The sequence below is a fragment of the Corella eumyota genome, chromosome 1 (genome assembly GCF_963082875.1).
Source record: "Corella eumyota chromosome 1, kaCorEumy4.1, whole genome shotgun sequence".
NCBI classification, from domain to species: domain Eukaryota; kingdom Metazoa; phylum Chordata; class Ascidiacea; order Phlebobranchia; family Corellidae; genus Corella; species Corella eumyota.
Genome location: NC_137490.1, coordinates 18,070,487 through 18,098,470, shown reverse-complemented (window position 1 = coordinate 18,098,470; position 27,984 = coordinate 18,070,487). Strand labels below are relative to the sequence as shown.

The following is a 27,984-nucleotide window of genomic DNA, read 5'->3' as shown; positions in this document are numbered from 1 at the left end:
TTGGGACCGTAAAGTATGAAAGAGAATTTAATAGGATCAAAGTAGGAGAGAAAATGAGCAAGGACTGTAAAATATGAACAAGAATCAGAGAGGAATGTATAGTAAGTACTACAATTCATTTGACAATTATTTAAGTTTATGTTACTTGTAAAAATAGAACTGTTCAACATTAAATGCAACAAGAAATAAACATCTGGTATAAATTGGCAATATGCTTTTTGTTAATTAGCAAATATAAAAGGTTAACATTATTTTACTTTGGAGACTTGACTGCAAATTTAACTAAATACTTTAGTTGTCAAATAGATTAACAATTTACCACTCGCGAGAATGTAATTTTTCTAACACATTTTTTAACCCATTTTGTATTTTTTGATTTACATAGGTTTGCAAATTAAGTATTTTGTCACACTCAGAAATAACAAAGTCAACCTTGCCCCGAATTTTGCCAACTTCTACTGTTTTTGCATATTGTAACATGGCCCAATTATACTCATTGGCTCGTCCAGTGCTGGCAAAAATATTTAAAAATGTATCAAAACACTCAACTGCTTTATTATATTTACCTAAAAGTGAATAAAATCTTGCACAGTATACAAAAGTCTTTGGGATAACAGATATTTTAGAATTAATGTTATTTTTCAGAAGACTCATTAGTTCATTGCAACTGTCTGTACTTTCTGTTATAAAACTTTGATTTGACTTAAGGGCCTCAAACAATTTTCGATTAATATCAATAAGATAACGAAGCAGCTGTATTTGATTTTTTGGTTCTTTACTCCATTCCTTGAGCAAGCCATGCTCATATATTTTATTGGGCACATCAAGCTTTTTAAATGCTATTGTATTTTGACATTTTATCCTAGCTTCTTTTAAATCACAAATATTATTTTCTTTTAAGATAAGGGGATAATAACCACTTGTTCTGGATAAGTATTGAGTCAGCAAGGTTGCATTATTTGTTTCACACTTCTTAGTTAGCTGATAAGCATGTTCTGAATGTAGTTTGTCCAATTGGTAATCCCGGTTTTCATCTAAGTCCTTGTAGAGTGAAATTCGACTTTTACTGTGGAGAATCAATGCAAGACGTTCAACAAAAAACAGCTTTTTGTGATCTTCCTCCTGAAGAAAGAGACCACACGCTCGTAATAATTCAATTTCTTTGGTATCGAGTAAACAATTTTTTTTTAATCTTTGTTTAAATTCTTTAAACTTAGGAATATTCAATAAATTTTGTTTGCCGCATGCATCTTGTAAAAAGTCTAGTTGATTTTTTATAGGATGTGAGATAATCTTTGCTTCATAGTTGGCTATAAAACCTTTGGGCAACTTTTCTCCCGCTAATTGACACATTTTTACTTCATTTTCAATATTTTCTTCTGTAATTCTTTTTATGTTAAAATCTTTATAACTGTAATTATCAAATGTTAAATATTTAATAACATGTACCACTATTTCCATAGCCAAATCTAGGTAATTTTCTTCTGGCTTTTCAAAATTGAATGAAGATCTTTGAACAAGAGAACCAACAACTTCGTATAAGTTTGACACTAGTAATTTATTTAAAACCCAATTGAAGTCAAAATCAATGCCTTCTTTTTTGATAAAAATTTGGTTGTTAGTATCTTCAGTAGTTTTACAATGGTTAAGTAAAGAATGTAAATGAGGATATAAGTTTTTCATATGAAGTGCAGATGTCGTATCTCTCATGTCTTTGGTAATAAGTGTTGACATTGCAAAAATCATTTCCTTCAGTGGATCAATTTCTAGGCATGGATTGCATCGAAATGCATGCAAAACAACTTCATGAAAATTAAATAAAGTTGAATTATCCACTTTCTCAATTTTGCAGATTCCATAGCTTTTTAATTCATTTTTAAGCTTACCCACTTTAATTTCAAGTAGGAAATTTTTATTTTTATCTGCTAGTAATTGACATACAGCGGTTATTATGACTTGTGGAATATGAGCATGGTGCAAATAAGCTAAACATGACATAACTTTCCAATAAAATGTCTTAGACTCAGAAACAAATGGTATTGTAATAGCATGGAATATATGCTCATATGAATTGCCATAAGTTTCTAGTAAAACATTATTTTCTTCTATTGTAACATATTGACTATCCAGGGCATAAAATTGGTTATATTTTCTGTAATCAATATCAATTAATTCACAGAATTTTTTAGCTGCAAGCATGCCTAATGGTGAACCACTAAATTTTTTAAAAATAGTGCGTGCTGCATCTTTGTTTTCTTCTAAAGAATTTTGTTCACCAATTAAATATTTAATTCCTTCATTTTCTGTAAATCCCTTTAATTCCTTAAATACAAAATTAGTAAGTTCAGTTTCTCCTTGATCCAAGATACCAAAATTATTTTTTCTTGTTGCTATGTAAACATGAAATTTGTAGTCAACATATTGATTGCTTTTTTTGTTAACATTTCTTAAAAAATCAGCAAACAATTTGTAGCTAATAGGTTGGACATCTTCTATTACAATAACAATGTGTTTCTCAAATTTACATAAAATCTCCACAAGCAAATTGGATTTGTTTTTATCAATTTCATTTACAACAACTTGTGTTTCAGGAACATTTATTCGCTTTATTAAATCTTTTAAGCCTGACTTTAAATCTTGACCATTGCTGTTACATTCAATGTGATATTTAATTGTTTCGGCTGCATTTTCAGAAAATTGATTTCCAAGAAATGGAAATTTATTTGCTAGTTTTTCTAGAAGTGTTGTTTTTCCTGTCCCAGGAAAACCATAAATGTGTAATATCACCGATGTGTAGGTTTTAATCTCAACAAAAATCTCTTGAAATTGCTTAGTGTCTTTAAGTTGACCATCAAGCACATAAAAATCATCTATGGACATTAAATAGCTAGTCATTGTAATATAATATTTCCAGCAAAACTGAGTTACTAAAAATACTTTAAATTCTACAACAAAAACTTAAAATTGTTGATCTTATGCCAGATTACTTAAACTTTGTGTTGTAATGTTAATAGTTCTATAACGTACAAACCTTTTTTAGTAAATTTATAATTCTAGCAATTTTAATTTTTAAGAAGCTGTTGTTTAAATGGCTTATTTTATTAAACTTTTTTTTTTATAAAACTAAATAGTTAATGCTCACAATATAAAGAAAAATTCAAAAACTGACATTTTATTATTAATGAATAACATTTAAGGACTTAGTTCATTAATTACCAATTAGTTAAACGAAAATCGTGGTTAACATTTCCGTTTCTATTTTTCAAATAAAAAGTTTTAATAAATTACTCAATCGCAAACAATTACCTTAAGCATATTACTTTTATCCAATGTAGTATATTATTACGAACAAATAGTCATAGTAAAATTCTTAAAATAACTTTTACAAAAACAAAAATATCCTAAATTTTTTGTTTTTATTTAACACTTTTTTACACTTTGTGGTGCTTACTATCAATATTAACTTTTCACCTAGGCTTTGTCACAGCCCATGTTTTTTTAATTAAGCAAAACAATAGATTTTGTGTTTCCAATGTAATTAACATGTAAAAAATTAAAACAATTAACAACAAAAAACTAAAATTTAAAAAACTCAAAGACTATAATATTACAAAATCTAAAAATTACATTTTAATCCATTTGTGATCTCAACAAAAATCATTTTTGTAATTTTTTGAAAAAATGTGAATGTGTAATATCTCTGATGTGAATATGTTTATTTTATTTAAAATTTTTATACCACTCTATTTAAAAATGTATTTTAATTTTAACTAAAGATTTTTAAACAACACATCTACCTAATAGAAAACTACTATACATTTATTGAATGTTAAAATGTATAACAAACTCTAAAAATACAATTTAATAAATTTAAATTTAAAATCAAATATTTATTGCAATATAATAGAACTTTATTACTTTACTAATTTATATGTAAAAATTTATGTCTTGTAACCAAAATATTTGAATTACAAAATTGCTGTAAGTGTTATTTACATTATTTATATTATTTATAATTTAGTATTAATAAACTGTTTTTCATTTAAACAGTATTTTAGGGTATTAAATTGAAAGCAATTTTAACATATCCAGGAACCTTATTTATTACCGAAAAGTTTTATTATGATTAAAATTTCTTTAAGTAAAATTAGTCTAAAATTACATTTGTCCATTTTTAAAAACAATAAATACCCAAAAACAAAAAAAATGCAGATTAAAGGGTTATTAAAATTAAAATGGTAAATAACTATTTTTTTTTAAAGTTTGTATTTTTTTTTAAAGTTTATATTTTTTTTAAACCTTGTAAAACAATGAAAATAAATCACAATCTCTGGTAGTTAATTTTTGTAAAACATTCTCCAATCTCTTTCGTATTTTTTCATTTAAATGTGTTGCAGGATCAAGAATTTTTTTACAACCAGCAGATTTAATATTGATTTCTAAATTCCTATGTGCAATATAATATCATCATGCTTTGCTAAATAATTTATGCTGAACTTCTACGTATTCGATATCTTGAAAATGTAAAAGATGATATTCTTATAGATAAACTGATTTCGCATTATCAATAATAATAGATTCACACATAAAAAATTTATTTGTGATAAATGAGATAAATATAAAATATACAAGAACTTTATTGAGTGATAAAACAAAATGTATTATACAACAAATTAAAATATGTTTTAAATTTGATTATTTAAAAACAGTCAGTTTTCAGTAAGAACTTTGGGAAATGCTTTTATCAAATTTATCGCAGTTTAAAGCACAAACAACGCGCAAATAAAGCCTTTAATTATTAACAGGGAAACAAGAAATCAGTTTTATAATGTTGACTTAAATGTTTACTGTTAGAAAAGACCAAGGTTATTGAACTATATAGAGATAAAGGAAACCAGTATCATGGTGCAGACTTGAACGTTTGTTGCAATTAAACTGGTTAATAATTGACTTTCATTATTTGATGTTTTATTGTCAAATAAAACCAAGGTTGTTGCACTTAAAATTAACAGAAACAGTAAACAGCATCAATTTTTATCACACACATTAAAAAAATTGATCACCAATCACGAGTATTCAGTTTTTCTAAAACATCTTTTAACCCATTTAATATTTCTTGTTTAGAGCTGACTGGCGAATCAAGAATCTTTTTACATTCAGTAATAACAAAGTCAACCTTGCCTCGAACTTTGCCAACCTCTACTGCTTTTGCATATTTTAACATGGCCCAATCATACTCATTGGCTCGTCCTGCTTGTTTTGGAATGTTTAAAAATTTATCAAAACACTCGATTGCTTTAATATGATCACCAGAAATTGAATAAAATCTTGCACAGTATACAAAAGTCTTTGGTATAACAGATATTTTTGAATCAATGTTACTGGTCAAAAGATTCTTCAGGTCATTGCAAGCCTTAGCACTTTCTTCAACAAAATTTTGATTCAACTTTTGGGTTTCAAATAGCTTTCTATTAATTTCAACAAGGTAACGAAGAAGTTGTATTTGACTTTTTAGTTCTGTACTCCATTCCTTAATTAAACCATGCTCATACACTTTAATATCAAGCCTTTTATCCGCTATATCATTTTGGCATTTTATTCTAGCTTCTTTCAAATCACTGATGTTATTGGCTTTTAGGATTAAGGGATAATAACCACTTGTTCTAGATAAGTATTGAGTGAGCATGGTCACATTATCTGTTTTGCATTTTTTAGTTAGCTGATAAGCATGTTCTGAATGTAGTTTGTCTGATTGATAATCCCGGTTTTCATCTAAATCCTTGTAGAGTGAAATTCGACTTTTACTGTGGAGAATCAAAGCAAGGCGCTCAACAAAAAACAACTTTCTGTGATCATCATCTTTAAGAAAAAGACCACACTCATGTAACACTTTTATTTGTTTAATATCCAGTACTGAATGCTTCTCCAATTTTTGTTGGAACTGTTGAAATTTGACAGCATTCAATGGATTTTGTCTTGTGCATTCACCTTGTAAAAAGTCTAGTTGACCTTTAATTTGATATGAAATAACCTTGGCCTCATAGTTTGCAATAAAATCTTGTGACAATTTTTTTCCAGCTACTTGACATAATTCTACTTCATTATTAATTTTTTCTTCTGTGATTATTAACATGTTAAAATTATTGTGAGTATAATCATTTCGTGTTAGATAGTTAATAACATTCCAGACTTTGTTTATAGCAAAATCCAAGTTATTTGCAAATTGGTTCTCAAAAACAAAAGCAGAGCTTTGTGCAACAGACCCAAACACCTCAAATAAATGGGCCAACACCAGTTCATTTAAAACCCAATCAAAATCTAAATCATTTTCATCTTTTTTGGTAAATACTGGATGGTCAGAACTATCCTTGGCTTTACAGTGCTCAAGTAAAGAATGTAAATGGGGATTTAGACTTTTCATATGAAGTGCAGATGTCGTATCTCTCATGTCTTTGGTAATAAGTGTTGACATTGCAAAAATAATCTCCTTTAGTGTGTTAATTTCCAAGCATGGATTGCATCGAAATGCATGCAAAACAACTTCATGAAAATTAAAGAGAGTTGAATTATCCACTTTTTCAATTTTGCAGATGCCATAGGATTTAAATTCGCTTTTCAGTTTACCTACTTCTATTTTAAGTATTAATTCCTCATTAAGAGATCCTAAAAGTCGACAAAGTGTAGTTATAATAATTTGTGGAATCGAGGCATGGTGCAAATAAGCCAAACATGACAGAACTTTCCAATAAAACGGATTGGTTTCTGAGATGAAGGGCATAGTGATAGCATGAAAAATATGCTGATATGAATTGCCATAATTTTCCAATAAAACATTTTTTTCCTCCATGGCCACGTTTTGACTGTCTAAAGAACAAAATTGGTTATATTGAAAGTAGTCAATTTCAACCTTTTCACAAAATTTCTTAGCGGCAAGCATGCCTAATGGTGAACCACTGAACTTTTTTACAATAGCAAGTGCAGCATTTTTGTTTTTTTCTGAACAATCTTGCTCCCCAATTAAATATTTAATTCCATCTTTTTTAGTAAATCCTTGTAATTCCTCAAATTTAAAATTTCGAAGTTCAGTACTTTCTTGTTTCAAGATACTAATGTTATTTTTTCTTGTTGCTATGTAAATATGTAATTTGTGGTTAACATATTGACTGGATTCCTTGTCAACATTTCTTAAAAAATTAGCAAAATATATGTAGTTAATGGGTTGGACATCTTCTATAACAATAACAATGTGTTTCTCACATTCACAAAGAATATCCACAAGCATGTTGGACTTGTTCTTCTCAATTTCATTTATAACCATCTGTGTTTTAGGAACATCCATTCGCTTGGCTAAACCTATTAATCCTGACTTTAAATCTTGACCATTGCTGTTACATTCAATGTGATATTTAATTGATTCTATGGAGTCTACAGATGGAGATTGATTTTCAAGAAATGGAAAACGTTCTGCAAGTTTTTGTAAGAGTGTTGTTTTTCCAGTTCCTGGAAAACCATGAATGTGTAATATAACTGATGTTTCTTTTTTTATTTCATTTAGAATTTCTTTAAATTTTTCAGTATCCGTAAGTTGACCAGGAAGCGTATTGAAATGATTTATAGGCATATTACTTGTATCTACTGTATATATGTATTATAAACGATTCAACTACATAAAAAGAATTTTTTTTCTACAAAGTAAAAAAAAAACTAAATGAAATCCAATTTTTAACAACTGCTTAAAACCAACTTAGTTCTTTGCTTACTTAGACTGTTATGATACTCAGTTGGATATTGTGAATTTTACACAGCTTTGCCAGTTAAATATATGTTGATTTGTAAACAAAGTTATTGCTTGACTGATTATCATTTAAATTTTTTTTGTCCCCAAAAGTAAACTTGCATTCTAGTTCATAATTATTAAAATTGTCTTAGCTAGCTTTATTTATGTTGTTATACCAATAGTTTAAAGTTTATTTAAATGTTCTCTTTTAAAAACTTACAAAGCAATCATTCTTACTCAGTAAAATTGTAAATTAACATGTTTCATTAAAAAATATTGTTTTTCCTTTTTTACACCATAATAGACACAATTTTAATTTTTTGCGAACTTAAACTTTTTTAATTAAATTTTCTCTGTTCTGGTTTGTTTTTAAAAACAAAAGTGCAATATCAATAAAAACAGTTTATACATCGGGATCCTTTTTAATAAATTAATTTCAATTTGTTATGTCTACAGGCTTAGTTTTTATCTATTCTATTTAGGTAATGAATTGTATCCTTAGATTTCCATGGTGACTATTTCTATATGTGTTTGCTAATATAGTGCAAGTCTGTAGCCTTATTTTTTATTCGTAATACTGCTTACACATCCAGTGACTTCCTTTTGTGTTTTTTCTATATAACATGTTATTACTTCTATTTAAAAAGGGTTACACTGTTATTAAAAACAGATTTAATAAAATTTAATTATATTATTGTAACAATAATAAGGAAGCTACTCTAAAGAGTTAAAAAAAGAACCTAAAAAAAGCTAAATGAAAAATGTAATTTTTAAATCAGATAGAACAAAAAACTAATATTTTCTTTGAATGGCCAAATTATATTCATCAGTACGTTCCTTTGTTAGTTAAAATATTTAAAAATGAATCAAAACATTTTATCGCATTAGTATTGTGTCCTAAAATGAAATAAAATTTTTTCTTATTTTCTCGGTAACTTGTCAAAGTCCATATGATTGTAAGTTTTTTTTGTTAAAAAGTTGATAACATTTTAAACTTTTTTCATAGCACTCTGGGAAACGCATTGTGATAGCATAAAATATATGTTGAAATGACTGGCATAAGTTTCCAGCAAAACTATATTTTCTTCAGTGGTCACATATTGACTAACTTGAGAACAAAATTGGGTGTATGTTATGTAATTGATATCAGTTATTTTACAATTTTTTTTAACCGGAAGCAACCCCAAGGGTAAATTTTTTAACCCTGACTTTCAATTTTGTATTTGATTGCCTCGACCATATTTTCTAAAAATTGATTTTAAATGAAAGAAAAATTTATTTTTTAATTTTTGTAGGAGTGTTGTTTTTCAAGTACCTGGTAAGTTATAAATATGAAATGTCACGGGATGGATTATGGACATAGTTGTTGTATTAACAGCATATATGTATACAAAACAATTTACAACTTCTAAAAAAAAGTTTGTTTTTTTTATATACAATGAAGAACCAATTAAAACTAAAATCATTTTTTCTAACAGAAACCTAAAACTAACTTATATCTTATTCTCTTACACTTATAAAATTCAAATATGTAAATTTGCAACAGCTTTGCAAACTATTTATGTGTTGTTTTGTAAACAAAAATTGCGGATTGACTAATTTTTATATTTAACCAGTCTACCTTGCAATACAGTAATTAATATGACCTCAAGAAAAATCACTTTTTAGTTCTTAAATACTAAATTACACATTAAATCTAGCTTTTATTTTATTGTATTGTCAACAAAACAAATTGTATGTGTAAAATATATTCACAGATCAAAATAACACTTTAAATATTAGTTATACAAGTAACTTTAACATTCAAAAATGTTTATTCATTTAATTATTTTTAAATAGTTTAACTCTTGGTTTATAATTTGAAAGGATTTAAAATTGATTTTAAACTGTTATTTACATCATTTTAATATTCCCCTGTTGTAATAAATTATATGTAGGTTTAGTATATTACTACACATCAAATTTTATTTACATTTAACAAAGTTACATAATCAATGAGTGGATAATGAATATTTTGTTGAATACTAACATTGAAGTAAAATTAGGCTTTAATAATTATTAACTTTTTTTAAACAAAAATTAAGAAATAATGCTTTCAAATAAACCAATTTTTTCAACGTTGTAGTTTAACAGGGTCGCCTTTACTTACTTAACAATTCTCGAAGAAACTTGGGACCGTAAAGTATGAAAGAAAATTTAATAGGATCAAAGTAGGAGAGAAAATGAGCAAAGACTGTAAAATATGAACAAGAATCAGAGAGGAATGTATAGGAAGTACTACAATTCATTTGACAATTATTTAAGTTTATGTTACTTGTAAAAATAGAACTGTTCAAAATTAAATGCAACAAGAAATAAACATCTGGTATAAATTGGCAATATGCTTTTTGTTAATTAGCAAATATAAAAGGTAAACATTATTTTACTTTGGAGACTTGACTGCAAATTTAACTAAATACTTTAGTTGTCAAATAGATTAACAATTTACCACTCGCGAGAATGTAATTTTTCTAACACATTTTTTAACCCATTTTGTATGTTTTGATTTACATAGGTTTGCAAATTAAGAATTTTGTCACACTCAGAAATAACAAAGTCAACCTTGCCCCGAATTTTGCCAACTTCTACTGTTTTTGCATATTGTAACATGGCCCAATTATACTCATTGGCTCGTCCAGTGCTGGCAAAAATATTTAAAAATGTATCCAAACAATCAACTGCTTTATTATATTTACCTAAAAGTGAATAAAATCTTGCACAGTATACAAAAGTCTTTGGGATAACAGATATTTTAGAATTAATGTTATTTTTCAGAAGACTCATTAGTTCATTGCAACTGTCTGTACTTTCTGTTATAAAACTTTGATTTGACTTAAGGGCCTCAAACAATTTTCGATTAATATCAATAAGATAACGAAGCAGCTGTATTTGATTTTTTGGTTCTTTACTCCATTCCTTGAGCAAGCCATGCTCATATATTTTAATGGGCACATCAAGCTTTTTAAATGCTATTGTATTTTGACATTTTATCCTAGCTTCTTTTAAATCACAAATATTATTTTCTTTTAAGATAAGGGGATAATAACCACTTGTTCTGGATAAGTATTGAGTCAGCAAGGTTGCATTATTTGTTTCACACTTCTTAGTTAGCTGATAAGCATGTTCTGAATGTAGTTTGTCCAATTGGTAATCCCGGTTTTCATCTAAGTCCTTGTAGAGTGAAATTCGACTTTTACTGTGGAGAATCAATGCAAGACGTTCTTTAATTTTGCATTACCTTGACATTGTGACTTTACTACGTGTTCGTTAGTTTTGTGTTGCTTAGAAACAAAGTTCTGCTTGACTGATTTTCAATTAGCCCTTTCTAAGCCATTTTTTAAAATAGTAAAAAATATGTTTTAAAGAAAATTTATTTATTAGAGTTACAAAAGATTGTATTTGAATAAGACAAAACAAACAATAAATTTCAAAAAAATTTTAAACCATTTTTGTATATCACTTTTATTTTATTTTTTTAATGAATTTGTAGTATTAAGTACTATTTTATTAATAGTATAATGTGGGCTATAAGAGGAAATTATAGGTAATTTGCTTATTGTTTGCCTAATTGCCAAAAAAAAAACTAAATAACTAGTAAGCTCAGCAAACTTGGTTTAACTTGCCCCAATAAAAATTTGTTAAAAATTCATACTTGCCACAATAAAAAACCCTAAAATAACAAATTTAAGATTGTAAAATTGGTTTAAATCAGTTATTAGCAATATATTATTTATTTTGCTTTGCTGGGTTTAAGCTTTAATTTATTCATTGCAATGTTTATACTTAAAAACAAACTTTAAAAGTTGTATTTATATTTAAAAACAATAGTTACAAAATCAATAAAAATAAATTGTACATCAGAATTAACTTTAATTGACTTAAATCCAATATTTCCACAGGTTTACTTTTAATATTTCTAATTTGGTTTAAAGAAAACAACTCTACAATAACGACAAAATATAAAAAAATAACTAGCTAAAAAAATGTAAATTTATAAAATCAAAATAAAGACATTTTAAAACAAAATAAAGACATTTTTATTGCCATTTGCAAGAGCTTAAGAGCTGCTAAATTGTTTGTTTTTATTAAACTAAGTGACAAAATAATGTTAAAAGCAGAAAATCTTTAGTAAAAATTAATTATTACCTGGTATTCAAGGTGCCTGTGACATTGTGTTTATTCATAAATAAGTTATTGCCAATCAAACACATGACTGTAACAGTACCATTGTATTTAGGTTCAATAGAATCAATAGAAGGCCTAACAACAAAAGTTTGTTTTTGTATTTAATTTAAAAAAAAACAATTCCATACTAAAAAACAGGCGCGAAAATCTAACAATGGATATTAATTACTAAGCACGTAAATCAATTTAAATAATAATTTAAAACTACCAATAAAATATTAAAAACAATTACAGATCAGCTTTTTTAATCACAAACTAAGTTACCAATCGCGGGAGTTTAGTTTATCTAAAACAGCTTGTAACCCATCACATATTTTTTGATTTGAACATGAACGCAAGTCTTGAATTTTTTTACATTCACTTTTAACAAACTCAACCTTGTCTTGTATTTTTCCAAGTTCCACTGCTCTAGCATACTGTAATATGGCCCAAGGATATTCAGCAGCCCTTCTCATGTTTTTAAAATTTTTCAAAAATTGATCAAAACATTCCATGGCTTTTGTATGGTCACCTCGTTGTGAATAAAACCTCGCACAATGTACAAAATTCTTTGGTATAACAGAAATATTGGTATTAATGTTATTGGTCAAAAGATTCTTTAGCTCATCACAACTTTTGGTACTTTCTTCCACAAAACTACAATCTGACTTTAAAGTTTCAAACAATTTTCTATTAATATCAACAAGATAGTGAAGCAATTGTATTTGGTTTGTAAGCTCTTGGTTCCATTCCATAATAAAGCCATGTAGATACATATTCACAGGTGTGTCACGCTTAAATTGTATTTCTCGTTGACATTTTATCCTAGCTTCTTTTAAATCATTTATGTTGTTTTCTTTTAAAATAAGAGGAAAATAACCACTTGTTCTGGACAGATACTGTATAAGAATTGTTGCATTATCTGTTTCACATCTTTTAGTTAGCTGGTAAGCATGTTCTGAATGTAGTTTGTCCAATTGGTAATCCCGGTTTTCATCTAAGTCCTTGTAGAGTGAAATTCGACTTTTACTGTGTAGAATCAAAGCAAGGCGCTCAACAAAAAACAACTTTCTGTGATCATCATCTTTAAGAAAAAGACCACACTCCCGTAACACTTTTATTTGTTTAATATCCAGTACTGAATGCTTCTTCAATTCTTGTTGAAACTGTTGAAATTTGGCAGCATTTAATGGATTTTGTCTTGTGCATTCACTCCGTAGAAAGTCTAGTTGACCTTTAATTTGATACGAAAAGATTTTTGCCTCGTAGTTTGCAATAAAATCTTTGGGTAATTTCTTTCCAGCTGTTTGACATAATTTCACTTCATTTTCGATATCTTCGTCTGCAATTCTTGACATGTTTAAATCATTTTGGTTGTAATTGTTTAATGTCAAATAGTTAATAACACTCCAAACCTTGTCCATAGCAAAATTCAAATTATTTGCACATTGCTTTTCAAAAACAAAAGTAGAGCTTTGTGCAACTGACCCAAAAACCTCAAACAAGTTGGCCAACACCAGTTCATTTAAAACCCAATCAAAATCTAAATTGTCACCTTCGTTTTTGGTAAACACTGGATGGTCAGTATTATCCTTGGCTTTACAGTGCTCAAGTAAAGAATGTAACAGAGGATTCAAGCTTTTCATGTAATGTGAAGATTTTTCATCCCTTAAATCTTTCGTAATTACCGCTGACATTGCAAAAATCATCTCTTTCAGTGGATCAATTTCCAAGCATGGAGTGCATCGAAATGCATGAAAAACAACTTCATGAAAATTAAATAAAATAGAATCACTACCACTTTCGATTTTGCAGATTCCATAATTTTTTAATTCGCTTTTGAGCTTACCAACCTTAATTTCCAGTATACCCTCCTTATTTTTGGCTCCTAATATTCTGCATATTGCCAGTATAATAATTTCTGGAATATTAGAATGGTGCATGTAAGCTAAACATGACATAACTTTCCAATAAAATGTTTCTGAGTCTAAGACAAAGGGCATTGTAATTGCATGAAATATATGCTGAAATGATTTGCCGTGAGTTTCCATCAAAACATTACTTTCTTCCATTGTCACACATTGGCTATCTAAGAAACAAAGTTTGTTATAGTTTATGTAATTAATTTCAAGTAGTTCACAAAAATTTTTAGCTGCAAGCATGCCTAATGGTGAACCACTGAATTTTTGAACAATAGCGAGTGCAGCATTTTTGTTTTCTTCTGAACAATCTTGCTCCCCAATTAAATATGTAATTCCCTCATTTTCTGTAAATCCTTTTAATTCCTTAAATACAAAATTCGAAAGCTCATTAAGTGCATGTCGAAAACCAATGTTATTTTTTCTTGTTGCTATGTAAACATGAAACTTGAAGTTAACAAAATGATTGCTTTTTATGTCAACATTTCTTAGAAAGTCAACAAACAATTTATGGTTACTTGGTTGGACATCTTCTATAACAATAACAATATGTTTCTCATATTTACATAGAATATCCACAAGCATGTTAGACTTGTTTTTCTCAATTTCATTTATAACCATCTGTGTTTTAGGAACATCCATTCGCATAGCTAAACCTATTAATCCTGAATTTAAATCCTGACCATTGCTGTCACATTCAATGTGATATTTAATTGCTTCCTCGGAATCTACAAATGGAAACTCAGCTGCTAGTTTCAGTAAAAGTGTAGTTTTTCCAGTGCCTGGAAAGCCATTAATATGTAATATTACTGATGTGTATGTTTTTACCTCATCAAGAATGTTTTTAAATTGCTCAGTATCTTGAGTGTGGCGAGGCAGCGCACTACAGTTGTTAATAGGAATACTGTTTTCATCCATTGCAGAATAATTTTATTACCCAATACAAAACAAATAAAAATCTTACCTACAAAATAATACACATTTAAACAAAATACAAAAACTCAAGTTTTAAAAACATGTATAAACCAATTTAGATTTTTTGACTTGCATATTTCTAAAGTTCTAAAATGTTACAATAATTTGGCCGTATGTTTTGTATTTGCTAACGAGTGATACGTGGCTTAATTTTCTGCTTGACTTATTTACAAAAAAACTTTTAAAATACAGTAATTAATATGTTCCAAAGAAAATTGAATTTTATTTTCCATATGAAAAGATTTCATTTAAAATACATAGCATTAATTATATTATGGTTATTTTATTATAAAGACAAGGTTATACTCATAATTTTTTTATAACATATACTTAAAAAATGTTTATATACCACTTTTTCTAATCAAATTTATAAATTGTACTAGAATTGAGCTAAACATAATATATTTATTTGTTAACTATTTTATGTATATTAGTTTTATGCAGTTTCTTACTAAATTTTTATTTTTAAAAGATAAACTACTAACAGTATAATGTGGGCCATCATATTAAAAATGTTCTAAGGGGGCGGATAGTTGTTTATCAAATAAACTACCAACAGTATAATGTGGCCATTATATTAAAAATGTTCTAAGAAAAAATGTTCTAAACATAACAATTTATAAACTGTAAAATTGATTTTAATTAGTTATTTGTTGAAGTTTATACACAGCAATCTTAAATGGTTTAAAAAAACAGTTTTCTTAGGTAATAATGATTTTATAGCCGATTCAAAAACAACAGTTGCAAAATTAATAAAAATAAAAAATAAAAAAATACGCATCAAGATTAACTTTTAACAAATTAAATCTAATTTTTTAAGTCTACAAGCTTAAATGCCATTTTGGTCCAAGGGAAACTACTCCACAAAAAAAGATAAAAATATTAAAAAATAGTAGTTAAACAAAGAATGGTAAATTAAAAAATCAAATAGAACAACAAGACTTTTACTTCCCCAGCTAGAGCTAAAAAGTTGTCAAAATATTTGTTTATTAAACTAAGTTACGAAATAATGGGGTAAAAATCAATTATTAACAGGTATTAAAGGTGCCTGCGACATTGTGTTTATTCATAAAAAGGTTATTGCCAATCAAACATATAACTGTAACAGTACCATTGTATTTAAGTTCAATAGAATCAATATAAGGCCAAACAATAAAATTTTTATTTTTTTTTTATATTGTAGAATAAAGCACAACCTTTTAAAAAAAAGAATGGGGCTAGAAAACCTAACAATGAATATTAATTACTAAGCACGTAAATCAATTTAAATAATAATTTAAAAATAACAACAGAATATTAAAAACAATTACAGGTTTGTCTTTTTTATGACGAACTAGGTAACCAATCACAGGTTTTTAGTTCAACTAAAACAGCCTGTAACCCATCAGATGTTTTTTGATTTGAACATGAATGTGAGTCTTGAATTTTTTTACATTCTTTTATAACAAAATCAACTTCGTGTTGTAATTTTCCATGTTTAACTGCCTTAGCATACTGTAATATGGCCCAGGGATATTCGTTAGCCCGTCCTGAGTTGGCAAATTTGGTTAAAAATGCTTTAAAACATTCCACTGCCTTACCATGTTCACCTGAAATTGAATAAAAGTTTGCGCAGTATATGAAATTCTTAGGTTTAATTGAGTCTTGTGGGTCAGTATTATTGGTCAGAAGATTCTTCAATTCATTGCAACTGTCTGTACTGCTTTGTATAAAATTTTGATCCGATTTTAAGGTATTAAATAATTTTGTATTAATAACAACAAGATAATGAAGCAATTGTATTCGATTTTTACGCTCCTGGCACCATTCCATAATGAAGCCATGTTCATACATATTAACAGGTGTACCAAGATTTTTATTTGCTATTTCCTGTTGGCATTTTATCCTAGCTTTTTGCAAATCACCAATATTATTTTCTTTTAAAATTAGAGGAAAATAACCGCTTGTTCTAGATAGATATTGAGTCAGCATGGTTGCATTATCTGTTTCACATTTTTTAGTTAGCTGATAAGCATGTTCTGAATGCAATTTCCCTGATTGGTAATTTTTGTTTTCTTCTAAATTGTTGTGAAGTGAAGTTCGGCTTTTACTGTGTAGAATTAAAGCAAGGCGCTCAACAAAAAACATCTTTCTGTGATCTTTTTCTTTAAGAAAAAGTCCACATTCTTGTAACACTTCGATGCTATTAGTATTTAGTATGCAATCTTTTCTAAACTGTTGTTGAAACTGTTGAAACTTGGTAGCATTTTTTGGATCCTTTTTTTTGCATTCACTCTGCAAAAATTGTAGTTGTGCTTTTATTTTATATGAACAAACCTTTGCCTCATAGTCTGCAATAAAACCTTTTGGCAATTTCTCTCCAGCTGTTTGACATAATTTTAGTTCATTACCAATTTCTTCTTCTGTAATTCTTGACATGTTAAAATCATCATGATTATATTTGATTTGTGTTAAATAGTTGATAATGTTCCAAACTTTTGTCATAGCTAAATCCAAGTAATATTCACAATTGCTTTGTGCAACAGAACCAAAAATCTCGAATAAGTTGGATAACACCAGTTCATTTAAAACCCAATCAAAATCCAAATTGTCGCCTTCTTTTTTGGTAAATACTGGATTGTCAGTATCATCCCTAGTTTTACAATGGTCAAGTAAAGAATGTAGATGTGGAGATAAACTTTTCATGTAAAGTGAAGATTTTTTATCCCTCATGTCTTTGGTGATAAGTGCTGACATTGCAAAAATAATCTCCTTTATTGGGTTGATTTCCAAGCATGGATTGCATCGAAATGCATGCAAAACAACTTCATGAAAATTAAAGAAGGTAGAATTATTTACTTCTTCGATTTTACACATTCCATAGGATTTGAATTCACTTTTCAGTTTACCCACTTCTATTTTAAGTTGTAATTTATGATTAAGAGATCCTAAAAGTCGATATAAAGTAGTAATAACAATTTGTGGAATCGAAGCATGGTGCAAATAAGCTAAACATGACATAACTTTCCAATAAAACGAAAGGTTTTCTGAGATAAAGGGCATAGTTATAGCTTGAAAAATATGCTGATATGAATTGCCATAATTTTCCAATAAAACATTTTTCTCCTCCAAGGCCACATTTTGACTGTCTAAAGAACAAAATTGGTTATATTGAATGTAGTCAATTTCAACCTTTTCACAAAATTTCTTAGCGGCAAGCATGCCTAATGGTGAACCACTGAACTTTTTTACAATAGCAAGTGCAGCATTTTTGTTTTCTTCAGAACAATTTTGCTCCCCGATTAAATATTCAATTCCCTCATTTTCTGTGAATCCTGTTAATTCTTTCAACTTAAAATTATTTAATTGGGTGCCTTCTTGAAAACCTAAATTATTTCTTTTATTTGCTATGTAAACATGAAATTTGTAGTCAACATGGGTGTTATTAGCATTTCTTATTAAATCATTAAGCAGTTTGTAGCTAATAGATTGGACATCTTCTATAACAATAACAATATGTTTCTTACATTTACAAAGAATATCCACAAGCATGTTGGACTTGTTTTTCTCGATTTCATTTATAACCATCTGTGTTTCAGGAACATTCATTCGCTTGGCTAAACTCACTAATCCTGACTTTAAATCTTGACCATTGCTGTCACATTCAATGTGATATTTAATTGCTTCCGCGAAGTCTACCGATGGAGATTGATTTTCATTAAACGGAAATTGATTTGCAAGTTTTCGTAGAAGCGTTGTTTTTCCAGTGCCTGGAAAGCCATAAATATTTAGTATCACTAAGGTTTCTTTTTTTATCTCATTTAGAATATCTTCAAATTGTTTAGTATTTTTAAGATTGTCATCAGGGACACGAAAATCATCTATAGGTATATTAGTTGTATCCATTGCATCAAATAGTGCCAAAAAAACTGATTTTAAAATATAAACTGAAATTGCTGATTCTATTCATTTATATAAACTTTGAGTTGTTTGATAAAAACAACTCTTATCGCTTAGTAACCCAAGTGTTGTGACTACCTAGGTATTGTTAATTTAGCTGAACAATAGATGTTTTATGTAAATAATATGTAAGCGTTTAGTCTGTCATAACTTAAATAACATTACACAAATACATGACTAATAATTAACTTCCTTAGTATTGTATTACCATGTTTTTAGTTGAGCCTTAAATTAAAAATCATTTGCAAATTTTGTTAAATTTAGGCAACAAAATTAAATTTATATATTTTATATTAAAAATGTTTGACCAATACTACTGCAACAGAAAATCCTTAATGTACATTTGTACATTATTAACATGTAATTACTAATTTAGACAGAAAATGACTACATGTTAATAATTCAATTTAAACAAATAACATCCCCAATAATACAAAAATGTTTTCTCAAGCCCAAAACCACGGAGGTTATGTTACTATCTCAAGCACAAAACCACAAAGGTTATGTTACTCACTTCATCAAACATTAAATAAATGTACATTTTCAGGCTGGCACAATCTTTAAATAGTTGTGTACTGAAAGTAGTTTAGGTAGGACTTTGTGTTTATTATTTAGTGTTTACTAAAATTTTAAATTATGACTTATATTGTACAACATTTATATATTACTAAAATCCATACTTTATTTGTTTGTAGACCGTTTGGAAGATTTTGATGTAGTTGTAAGGGCTTAATTTCCAAACATTTTTCTACCCCTTCTTCTCTTCTTTATTTCTACAAATTAAAGTATTTGCAATTCAACCACATTAACAGAAACTTCATAGGATTTTAAACTAAAAAATTAAGTTACTTAGTTTGATTACAAAAAAGTTCAAATTATACATCAAATAATATAGTTTGCGTTTTTTATAATTTAATTTTTAAGTTTACCTGTTTTTAAGGAAGTAGAAACATGACGTTTTGTCGGTTTTAGCAAAATTGGGATTTTAGTTCCTTCTAGTTGAATCCCTGATTTGCCAGGTTGGTTAAGGTCTACAGATAAATTAAAAACATAAAGCCAAAACCCAAAATTTAAAACTTTTTTCTTTAAATTTACTATTGTTTCGTGAACATCATAAAGTGTACAATAAACCAAAAAAACATAAAAGAAAAAGTGAAAAACACTATTCAAGTAAAAATAAATTTACAATTTAAAAGATTATAATACGCATATTAATATGTATGCAACTCTATTAGACTTACCTAAAGTAAGTTCACTACTTGTGTTAGAAGTTACATCATCATCTACAACAATGATTTTATCATCTTCATCAATTGTATGAACTTTGGGTGATATTGGCTGTAAAAATATTAGTTTTTTTAAAATCAATGTAATTAAAAACAAAAAAATTAAATATCACTTCTGCATTAAACAACTTAAAAGTACAAACGAATTTATTTTTTGTATATTGTAATTAAATTATAAAAAGTCTTGAATTAAAAAAATATGTTTAACTGTTTTGTACAAGTTTTTGACATTTGATCAAACAACTTACTTTCTGTGACTTCGGTTTTCTGCCACGTTTTTTTCCAACTCTTTCTTTTCTTCCCGGTTGTTGTAAGTTATTCTGATCAGTAAAACTTACTAAAAATAGAAAATCAAATAAATAAAACAAACAAGTATTTAATAAAACTTCACCATTTATCATAATAAAATGAACAAATGCTTATACTAGGCTTTTAGAATACAACTTTTAACGTTAACTCACAATTATTAGAAATCTGATTGTCATCCAGCAACAATGTGAAAACTTCTTTTGGTTTTAGTGAATCGACTTTTGATGTTGTTCCAGAAATAACTAATCTTTGTATCTTAATTTTAAATAGTTTGGCATAATGTTGATACAAAGTAAAGTATCTCAAATTTGTATAAATAAGGTGGGAGAAGGGCATAATCAACTATTAATTAAACAAACAACTTTAAACTAAAAAATAATTTACCGTTCTCTTTGCTTCAGCTCTTTCCAATATTCGTTCATCAACTGTTCCCCTACAAACCAACCTATACACTGTTACTTGCTTGGTTTGACCTAATCTGTGAGCTCGATCCATTGCTTGTTGGTCAACTGCAGGATTCCAATCACTATCGTAAAAGATTACCTAAAAAATAAAAAAATCTAGTAAAATATTTTTTTTTCTAAAAAAGGTTTTACAAATATCATAATATTTTATTGAAAATCAAACTCAGTCAGTTTGTTAAGGCGATCAGGCTTAACTATTAAATTAACAAAAAGAACATTATTTATAACATGATATATATTGTTGCACTTCTAATAATAAACTCACTGTGTCAGCAGCAGTAAGATTAATTCCCAATCCTCCAGCTCTTGTGCTCAACAAAAACACAAAAATGTCATCTCGTGATTGAAAACCGGCGACTGCATCTCGTCGGGATGAAATTCGAGAGGAGCCGTCTAATCTTACATATGTATGACTCCGCAAGATTAAATATTCCTACAATTATATTGTTGGATAAAAACAAAATTTTTTTGAAAAAAGTTTTAATATGGTTTGTGACAATTAAGTTAGTTTTTGATTTAGTTCGGTACTTCTAAAACCTAAATTAAGTTAGGTAAATTAGGATAACCCTTTTAGGGTACTGGGTATATTACTCTAACTAAACATCAACAGTATTTAAAATTCACTATTTTACCTCTAAAATGTCAATCATTTTGGTCATCTGAGAATAAATAAGAACTCTGTGACCTTCATCTTTTAACCTTCGTAATAGAATATCAAGGGCTTGCAGTTTTCCACTGTCAACTACTAACTGCTCCCGATCTTAAAATAAACCGATATTGTTTGGTTTAAAATTTTATGTGAAAATCAAAGAAACTGGTATGTGTGTAAAAAATATTGCAATAACCCTTTAAGAAGTAAGAACCTTATCATGTAAAATGTTTGGTGATTTTTATATTAATTTTTTTTTTACTTACCAGGAAAATGTATTGGTGTGAAACACTTTACATTTTTGCAAATTCCATCAAACTTTTTAAGTTTTGATGAAAGGTAATGCAATTTAATTAAAGCATGATTGTCATTGCAATAAATAGATGGTGGCATGCTGTACACCTAATAAAACAAAGTTTTAAATTTAGAAAAAAAGGTTTGTTACCAAGTTATTAAAACCATTTCTCTTTAATTAACACAGTTACTGTATCAAATAAGCTTTTTACCAGAGTTAAAGAGAAAGTTGGCATCTATTAAAATATCATTTTTTTTGATAATATTAAAGTAACATTCACCTTTGGGTAATAAACAGAGGAAATAATTCTGGGAACTGCAGTTGGAACACAATGTTTTGTACATATCACTACCCTTCTGCCTTGCTGTGTCTAAATTTGTTTATAAAAATATATCATATTGAAATAATTAAACATTGAAATGTAAAAATCATTATAAATTGTAAAGATCATTATAAAATGTAAGGATTATAAAACTTCTACTTGAATAAGTTTTTGAACAAATTCAAGCAACATTATACAAAAAAAACACTACATACCTTAATTTCAGTTGAAGAGCATGAGTTCTTAACAATAGCTGTTATAGTGCAATCGATGTTAGACAAAAAATTTTCATAATTTTGAGTAAATAACAAACCACAAAGCACAGACTCAGTGTTAGCAAAAAATTGTAAACAATCTTGAATTAAAGGAAATCTTAAGTTTGGTTTGGTACAGTTGAAACAACTGCAATACCATTTGTGAAAACTTGTTTGTTTTTTTGATTTGAAATGCCCAGAAAATAATAAATGTTGCAATTTGTTGATGAATTTTATATTCATTGCTTGCAGTTTTGAAAATCTGCAAGTAAAATATTTTTGGTAAAAATATTAAAACAAGATATTGAATGTTACATGAAAAAAACAATAAAAATTCACCTTTCTAGTTGTGAACAAGATGTAAGATAAAAATACTGATTGAAAGACAACTTAAGCAAGGACAAAAATGAAAAAGTAGATAGAATGTCTTCTGTGAATGATCTGCAACAAAAAGTTGTTAAAACAAATTTAAAATAAACACAAATTTTAAAACAATAACTAATAAAAAATTGATTTTATATTTATACCTGTGTATATGTGTAGGTGTGTGTATGTTAAGATCAGAATACAAAATTTTTGATTTTGAATAATTATAAGTTCGAGATAGGAATTCATGATATATTAATCTTGATATTTTATAAGGTTGTAAATGGAAATAAAATTTTGACAAATTATAATTCGCTTTGAATAGATCTGGATGATTGCACATCTAAAAAAATATAGGATAATAAAAATTAAAAATGTTTGTTTTTTGAAACAGGTTCATATTGTATTCTACTTACTTTTCGAAACTGCATGACAAGGTTCATCAGCATATTATTGCTGTTTGCTTGTGCTGATGTACTAGTTACTCTAAAAAATCAAAATAATGCTTTTATTCTTATAAACAATTTGTTAAAATTCAACAAACAAAAACTTATAATTCCAAAACTTTACCAAACTAACATATTTTTAATAAAATTTGACATAAAACCAATATTTCAGAATGGATTTATTACCTCATTAGATCATTAACTGTAATATTTTTCTGAAGAGCATCATATAACAAGCGTTGTCTCGGGGCAAGATGACACAACATTCTGATTTCAATTTTATCGGTGAGTTCGTGTTCTACTTCTGATTTAACTCTCCGTAACATAAATGGTTTTAAAATCATGTGCAGCCGTGACAAATCAGCTGTAAGTTAAAAAAATGGTAATTTTAAGTCTTTATTGAGTTAATGTAAGAAAAAAACACAGTTAAAAATATTAAATAACAACCAAACTGAAAAAAAAAGAAAAAAAGAATATTTTTTATGGTCTTCAATTTAAACTTTACTGATTACCTGTATTGACATTGGATTTATTTTCAGCATGATTCTCAATATTTTTGGAGAACCATTCATTAAATTCAGCATGGCTGTCAAACAACGTTGGCATAATAAAATGCAATAACGCCCACAACTAAAAAAAAATTATGACTGATAAAGATAATTTATAAACACTTTAACAATATATTTTTTCAAATTACATATTTATAATAAAGATTTTTTTAATTTTAAAATAATTACCTCTGCCATTGTGTTTTGAACTGGTGTGCCAGTTAAAAGAAGACGATTTCTACAATTAAAATCCAACAAGGCCTTCCAACGTTGACTAGGTAAAAAAAATCAAAATTCAAATTATTTAACGTAATATTTGTACAAATAGTATGTACAAAAATTCTCATTTATTTGGTCTGTTTCCATCAGTTTAATTAATGTATTTTACTCAGAAATCTATTACCTGTTGGAGCTTTTAAGAGCTTGTGCTTCATCTAGAATTAAATATTCCCACGAAATTTGTTGAAAATATCTGAAATCTGAGATAACAAGTTGATAACTTGTAACCAATACATGAAACGGTGATTTGGAAGCAGGCTGAGATTTGGTGTTCTGAAAAAAGATGAAAACTGAATTAACAACAAAAACAATGGATAAGGGAACTAAGAAATTGAATTATTCTTATTATCCAATTACCTTGTTCCAAAAAAGTCTTAGAACTTTTCTTTCAGTAGTATTTCCCCAGTAAGGAAGAACTTTAAAGTTGGGTAAAAATCTTGCAAGTTCTTGATGCCAATTGTTAAGTGTAGAAGCTGGGGCCACCACTAGAAATGGACCCCAAATTTTATGATGCTAAAAAATAAATAATTCGATGAAAAAATACTTCAGTTTTATAGGAAAATTTGTAAAAAATAAAGTTTAAACCCAAAAAATTAAATTTTAGATTTGAAAGTGTTAATTTGCCAAAACCTGTACAAAAAAATACTGAAATTAATTTAACGCAATAACAATTTTTAATTTTACTTCTGCTAGATGAGCCAAAAATGCAATGGTTTGTACAGTCTTTCCTAGACCCATATCATCAGCTAATATTCCGTTTAATCCATTGGCATACAAACTTGCTAACCACTGCACACCCTTAACTTGGTATCCGGTCAGTTGACCATTTAATAAAGATGTTTCAGCAGCATTTACTACAACATTAAATAATAAAATTATTATCAAATATACAATTTAAATAGTGTGTAAGCTATAAAATAACTACTTTTAAACATTATATTATGCTTACTAATATCATCATTAGTTTTTGTTGAAGTAAATTGTTTTGTTTTAGTTTCTTGTAATTGGCAAGCTGATTGAACATTATGTAACAATTGTTCTGCACTGCATTCCTCTTGTTCTATATGTACAATATTAATAAAAATATATTTTATATTTAAGCAAATATACAAAGATAATTAAACCCTATTAAAAATTAATTTCTGAATTTACACTTAATTTTTAATTTTTGACTTTAACTTATCAGAATATCTTATGTTCTAATAATATATGTAATAACAAATTAAATATTTACCATCAGGATATTTATTTAAATGAGATGAATAATGTGAAGTTTCTGGGACAACAAGTTGGGATAAAATTCTCTGTTTTTCACTATTCCAAGTTTCTTCATCTAAATAAATAATTCAACTTTTTTTCCAAAATTGCAAAAAATGAAAAAAAATTTAAAAACTAGTGATCATTTGTATTTTTACTTTAAAATCATTAAACATACAAGAATTTTTAACCAAATACAAAAACTTATTAAACTCACCTTTAACTAAATCTTTATTGATTTTCTTACTTATAACATGAGCAAACAATTCAGTTTGAGTAATTAAAAAATTTAACTTTTTATGTTGTTCACAAGTCTGAAAGAAATAAAGTTTATTAAAGTCTGAAGCAATTATATGAAAATAAACCTAAAAATCCAATAAAAAACACTTTTAAATCTAGCAAAATTTTTTACTAATACAATCAAATTAAATTTTTTAAAAACTTTTTAGCTTAATACAATAAAAATGTTAATAAAAAAATATTTTAAAAAAATCTTCCACATACCTCTTTAAAAACTTCGTCCAATTTCCGTTGTACGATTGCTTCCTTTTCAGCTTGTTTCTTTTTACTTTTTTCTACTTTATCGAACTTTTTCCAGTAGATGGCGACCTCACGAGTTAAGCGACGAGCAAGACTGATTTTGACTTCCCGGCGGGAAATATTGCAAGAAAACGAAGCTTTGCGGCGATAATGTTTGGCAGCCTCTTTACTTACCTACGGAATTTTGTTTTTATAGTTTTGGAGTGTCTTTTTAATAAATAACAATATTTAAAAAATAAATGAATAGGTTATGTACAATAAAGTTTAATTTAGTTGTTGTTTACCTTTTTAAGGAGTGTCATTTTTGAAACTTGGTTTTGGTATCTTTGCCTAAATGCCTTTAAATAAAATAAATTAATTGTAAAATGTTTTAACCTAAAGCAAATTTTAAACAAAATATTTCACCTATGTGTATTAAAAATCAATTTTTTCATTTTTGTAATACATTTTTCTACCTTTGGTATTTCCTTTTTTGCAATATTTTTCCAGATATTTTTTCTTACAACACTGATGTCAACCAATCTTTTAGACCCATGTGTTTTTCGCTTAGAGTTTGAAACATTCTTCAACATTGACCTCAATTTATCAGATTTCATTTTTTCATCGTTGTCAAAATTTTCAAAGAAATCATCATCGGTTTTAGACAGTTTTTTGGAATCTACAAAAAATAAAATTTAATTTTTAAAAGTAAAAATTTTTACTAAAATTTAAACATACCAAAATCGACTTGAATCACAAAAATTAAGGAAAGGCAAAATTTATAAACAGAACAAGAACCATGTATAAATTATTGCAAATATAAAACAGGTTACAGTATATAAACATATATTTTAAAAACAGGTTTATGTTGGAAAAAATTTATATGGACCATAAAAGGCTCCATTTAACAACCATGGACTACGAGTAATTTATTTATTTAAAATAATCCATTCAATAAACTTACCAGTTTTATTTGACAATTTTGATTTTGGTAATGTTTGATAATGAGTTATCCACTGATCTTCACCAGTTAATACATCACAACTAGAAAAAAAATCTCATTACTAACCAGAATAGCAAAAAAAAAGTTTTTTAACATTTTAAATTTGCTTTCTAAAATATAAAACTTTACAAACAATTCTTTGCTATATTGTAATACCTAAAATGCTTGTACTTTAAAAAAGTGTCATTGAGTTTTGCAGATTGTCGATATTTAGACACAAGATTATGAACATACAGTTGCTCCTCAACAGAGATTTCTTCATCACTTGAATCAGAAGATTCCTCCAACAAATCCTACATAAGTTAGAATTAAATAATTAAACTGAACAAAAATTTTTTTAATGATACTATTTCTTGTTATTTATTTATTCTAATATAAGTCTATACTTTTTGGGAAATATTATAAATTACAATTTCTCAATAATTAAACTGCTGATTAAGTATTAGGTCAACAGGATTTTAAACCATTTATAGCGCCTTACTTAGGCCACTACAGCATGAGAGCAGTGGAAATTAAACCCACAATTTCATGTGGTTTGACAAGTGTTATTACCACTACACCACGCTGCCTGTATATTAATAATATAAATTAAAAAGAAAATTAAAAGTACTTTCACAAATTGTTGATGTTTGGAAATGTTTCCAAATGAAATAATTCTTTTTTCGGTTGTTTTTGTTGGAGTAATGTTCTGTTCGTCATCACTGGATAAAAAAATAATTTTTTTGTATAAACATTACATCAAATAAAAAAATACGTTTTTTTATTCTTAATTTCTTCATAACAGGTCATCTTCAAACTTAAAACACAAAGTAGCCATACTGTTTGTTCACGTTGCAAACTTTTATACAATTTTTTATTAACAAATTTTAATTAAATTTTACCTTGAACTTGAGTCATCCTCTTCGTTAAATCTTGAAATTTCAGATAAAAGTAAGTCGCAGTTTAGCGACGATAAAATGCGTTGTACATCCATTCCTCTTGATTTAAATTATAAAAATTTATCATGAATATTAAACTTAAATGTAGTCTTAGTTAAAATTTTTCTGAAACCTTTTTTTGACATAAATATCTTAATTTACATAATAGTTTGGTTTTTACGTAAACTTGAAGCCAAAACAAAAAAACGCACGTGTAAATCACCTGACCAAAAATCGTCGCACTCATATTAATTCAG

At 27.4% G+C, this 27,984-nt stretch overlaps 3 protein-coding genes across 7 annotated transcripts; all 3 read right to left on the bottom strand.

Annotated features, from left to right (window-relative positions):
- Positions 1-34: 34 nt before the first annotated feature.
- Positions 35-27,854, bottom strand: LOC145740765 (chromatin-remodeling ATPase INO80-like). Of its 5 annotated transcripts, XR_014280910.1 has the most exons (32): positions 27,692-27,854; positions 27,421-27,511; positions 26,967-27,103; positions 26,772-26,851; positions 26,284-26,486; positions 26,113-26,166; positions 25,793-26,002; positions 25,506-25,602; positions 25,266-25,364; positions 24,981-25,091; positions 24,716-24,885; positions 24,389-24,544; positions 24,156-24,304; positions 23,942-24,026; positions 23,717-23,834; positions 23,391-23,568; positions 23,175-23,244; positions 22,920-23,101; positions 22,732-22,833; positions 22,354-22,654; positions 22,097-22,186; positions 21,788-21,923; positions 21,505-21,632; positions 21,138-21,305; positions 20,793-20,951; positions 20,561-20,663; positions 20,348-20,436; positions 20,055-20,151; positions 19,743-19,844; positions 19,494-19,586; positions 11,963-12,076; positions 11,349-11,486 (listed from the first exon to the last, which is right to left on the bottom strand). XR_014280910.1 is itself a non-coding variant. In XM_082558606.1 (31 exons), exons 1-30 carry the CDS (start codon positions 27,781-27,783, stop codon positions 19,543-19,545), a joined length of 3,801 nt encoding a protein of 1,266 aa, XP_082414732.1. In that variant the 5' UTR covers positions 27,784-27,854; the 3' UTR covers positions 35-64; positions 19,494-19,542. The 5 variants fall into 5 exon arrangements, 4 of the variants coding, with proteins under 4 accessions (XP_082414732.1, XP_082414730.1, XP_082414731.1 ...); XM_082558606.1 differs by lacking the exons at positions 11,349-11,486; positions 11,963-12,076 and adding an exon at positions 35-64; XM_082558604.1 differs by having other exon boundaries at positions 11,349-12,076.
- LOC145740767 (uncharacterized) lies at positions 12,068-14,996 on the bottom strand. Its single transcript, XM_082558609.1, has one exon. It carries the CDS (start codon positions 14,815-14,817, stop codon positions 12,262-12,264), a length of 2,556 nt encoding a protein of 851 aa, XP_082414735.1. The 5' UTR covers positions 14,818-14,996; the 3' UTR covers positions 12,068-12,261.
- Positions 15,268-18,777, bottom strand: LOC145740766 (uncharacterized). The gene has a single exon (XM_082558608.1). It carries the CDS (start codon positions 18,757-18,759, stop codon positions 16,198-16,200), a length of 2,562 nt encoding a protein of 853 aa, XP_082414734.1. The 5' UTR covers positions 18,760-18,777; the 3' UTR covers positions 15,268-16,197.
- Positions 27,855-27,984: the final 130 nt, after the last annotated feature.

What these genes read in the sequence shown, in the direction of transcription:
- LOC145740767 (XM_082558609.1), bottom strand. Translation starts at nt 14,817, where the DNA reads ATGGATGAAAACAGTATTCCTATTAACAACTGTAGTGCGCTGCCTCGC.
- LOC145740766 (XM_082558608.1), bottom strand. Translation starts at nt 18,759, where the DNA reads ATGGATACAACTAATATACCTATAGATGATTTTCGTGTCCCTGATGAC.
- LOC145740765 (XM_082558606.1), bottom strand. Translation starts at nt 27,783, where the DNA reads ATGGATGTACAACGCATTTTATCGTCGCTAAACTGCGACTTACTTTTA. An exon ending in TTTAAATAAATATCCTGATG is followed by an intron (nt 25,092 to 25,265) that starts GTAAATATTTAA and finishes TTGTACATATAG; the next exon opens with AACAAGAGGAATGCAGTGCA. An exon ending in TAAATCCAATGTCAATACAG is followed by an intron (nt 23,569 to 23,716) that starts GTAATCAGTAAA and finishes TTTAACTTACAG; the next exon opens with CTGATTTGTCACGGCTGCAC.